This window comes from Antrostomus carolinensis, unplaced genomic scaffold, assembly GCF_000700745.2.
Source record: "Antrostomus carolinensis isolate BGI_N321 unplaced genomic scaffold, ASM70074v2 Scaffold52963, whole genome shotgun sequence".
Classification (NCBI taxonomy): Eukaryota; Metazoa; Chordata; class Aves; order Caprimulgiformes; family Caprimulgidae; genus Antrostomus; species Antrostomus carolinensis.
The window spans coordinates 1-1,924 of NW_010308327.1; the positions used below are offsets into that span (position 1 = coordinate 1).

General features: G+C 57.1%; 1 protein-coding gene across 1 annotated transcript; it reads right to left on the reverse strand.

Annotated features, from left to right (window-relative positions):
• Positions 1-154: 154 nt before the first annotated feature.
• On the reverse strand, positions 155-1,880 carry FDPS (farnesyl diphosphate synthase; the record flags this gene model as incomplete). The annotated part of the gene is made up of 6 exons (XM_010165712.1): positions 155-365; positions 653-787; positions 864-941; positions 1,094-1,166; positions 1,441-1,529; positions 1,758-1,880. Coding segments are annotated over 6 exons (699 nt in total), but the record flags the coding sequence as incomplete, so codon positions are not given.
• Between the last annotated feature and the right edge of the window lie 44 nt (positions 1,881-1,924).

The window sequence follows — 1,924 nt, forward strand, 5'->3', positions numbered from 1 at the left end:
CCTGGCATCACCTACAAACAGCCCCCAGACCCCCACCCCAGGGTGGGGAGACCCACTGGACAGTGGGGCAGGGACCAGCTCCAGGCAGCTACAGCCAAAGCGGGGGAACCCCATCAGGCCCCCTTAGCAAAGACCAAGCAGTCCTCACAGCCAGGCCCCCACCATCACTTCTGCCGCTTGTAAATCTTCTGAGCCAGGCCAAGAAAGATCTCCCTGGGGAGGCGGGTGGCGTGCTGCTCGATCAGTTCCTGCAGGCGCTGGTAGCTGCTCTCCTCGTACTCCTGAAAAGCCGCCCTCATGCCCAGAGTCTCATAGAGCTCCTTCACTTTTGCCACCTTCTCAGGCTCCTTACAGCCATAGTTTTCCTGAGAAAACACCAGAACAAGTCAGTCTGAAGTCAAGCTCAGAGCCATGGCCACAGCTGCTTGTTCAAAGCGTGGCAGGAGTCACCTCTTTTTCTCCCTGCTACCATCTTACACCACTGACACCAACCAACCCTTCTCCCGGCCAGGCAGCAGCACAGTGCAGCTACACAGGGTGACACACAGCTTTTCAGGTGTTCTATGCTTCCTCTACACCGTGTCCTCGGGGAGGGAGCCCATGCCACCTCTCCCCCCTCTTTAGGGGCTCTCTGGGAGCCTGGTGGTGTTACCTCCAGGATCTGCCTCTGTTCTGGCGTGACCCGACGCAGACACTCCACCACCAGCCAGCTGCACTTATTGTCCTGGATGTCAGTGCCAATCTTCCCTATCAGCTCCGGGTCACCGAAGCAGTCCAGGTAATCATCCTGAACGAAGATGGAAATACATGAGCACCACAACCAGCTTCTCACAAGCCCTGTGGGACAGGGAGCCACCTCCTACCTGGATCTGAAAGAATTCGCCCATCTCCAGCAAGATGGCTTTGGCATTGTCATGCTCCTCCTTACCGTCAATACCAGCCTAAGGGGGGGAAAAAGGAATAAAGCAGGAATAAAAGTCTTCCAGTACCTGCCTTCCACCCTTACTTCTCCCATCTCCCAGACCCCCTGCCCTCCTTGGCAGCCTCACACCGAGGGTCAGGCCCCTCCCGAGCGCGTTTCCACACAACTCACCATGTACATGGCAGCGGCCACAGGCAGGTAGAAGGAGTAAAACGCCGTCTTGTACTTAACAATCGCCTTATACCTGCAGCAGAGGAACCACGCTCAGGGACAAAGCCCAGGCCTTCCCCTCCTACCGGGGCTCTGCAGATCAGGGCCAGCAGGAGAAAAGCAGCACCTCCCTCCAAACCAGCTCCCAAGCTCTGGCAGCGCAAGCAAGACTTGCTCCCCAAAGCCTGGGAGGTGACAGCAGCATTTCAGCAAGCCAGTTCTGTCTGTTACACAGTCTGGAAGGGACTTCAAGCACAGCCACCCTGTCACAGCAGGGCTGGTGGCTCTGTCCCCTTCTGTCTCTTTACCTCTGCTCACTGAAGCGATTCAAATCCACCTTGGAAACAGGAGCAGTGATGAGATCCAGCATCTGCCCGAGCTCAGTCTGGTAGGCTGTCTGCAGAGGAAAGAAAGTGTTTATTCACACAGTCACCCAGCAAAGTCCCCACAGCACAGTGAAAACCCCAAACCCAAGCCCCATTTTGGAGTCTGAGGGAAGGGTGTGTGTCTGGCAGGATGCTCAGGGACTTAAGGAACAGCCCGAGATCCACACGCTGTCCAACAGCCAGAAACAGCCCAGCCCCAAGGTAAATCTGCAGGAGGGGGATGCAGGGGCTGGGCTCACCTGCAAGAACAGCTCCAGCAGCTGCAGGTAGCAGGGCCGCTCCCCACAGTACTTCTTCAGCAGCCTGTAGACAGAGGACTCGAGGAGGAAGGCATCATTGATGGCATCCAGACCGATCCCCTCCTGCAGCGGGAGAGCAGGGAGGTCTCAGGAAACACCCCGACCCC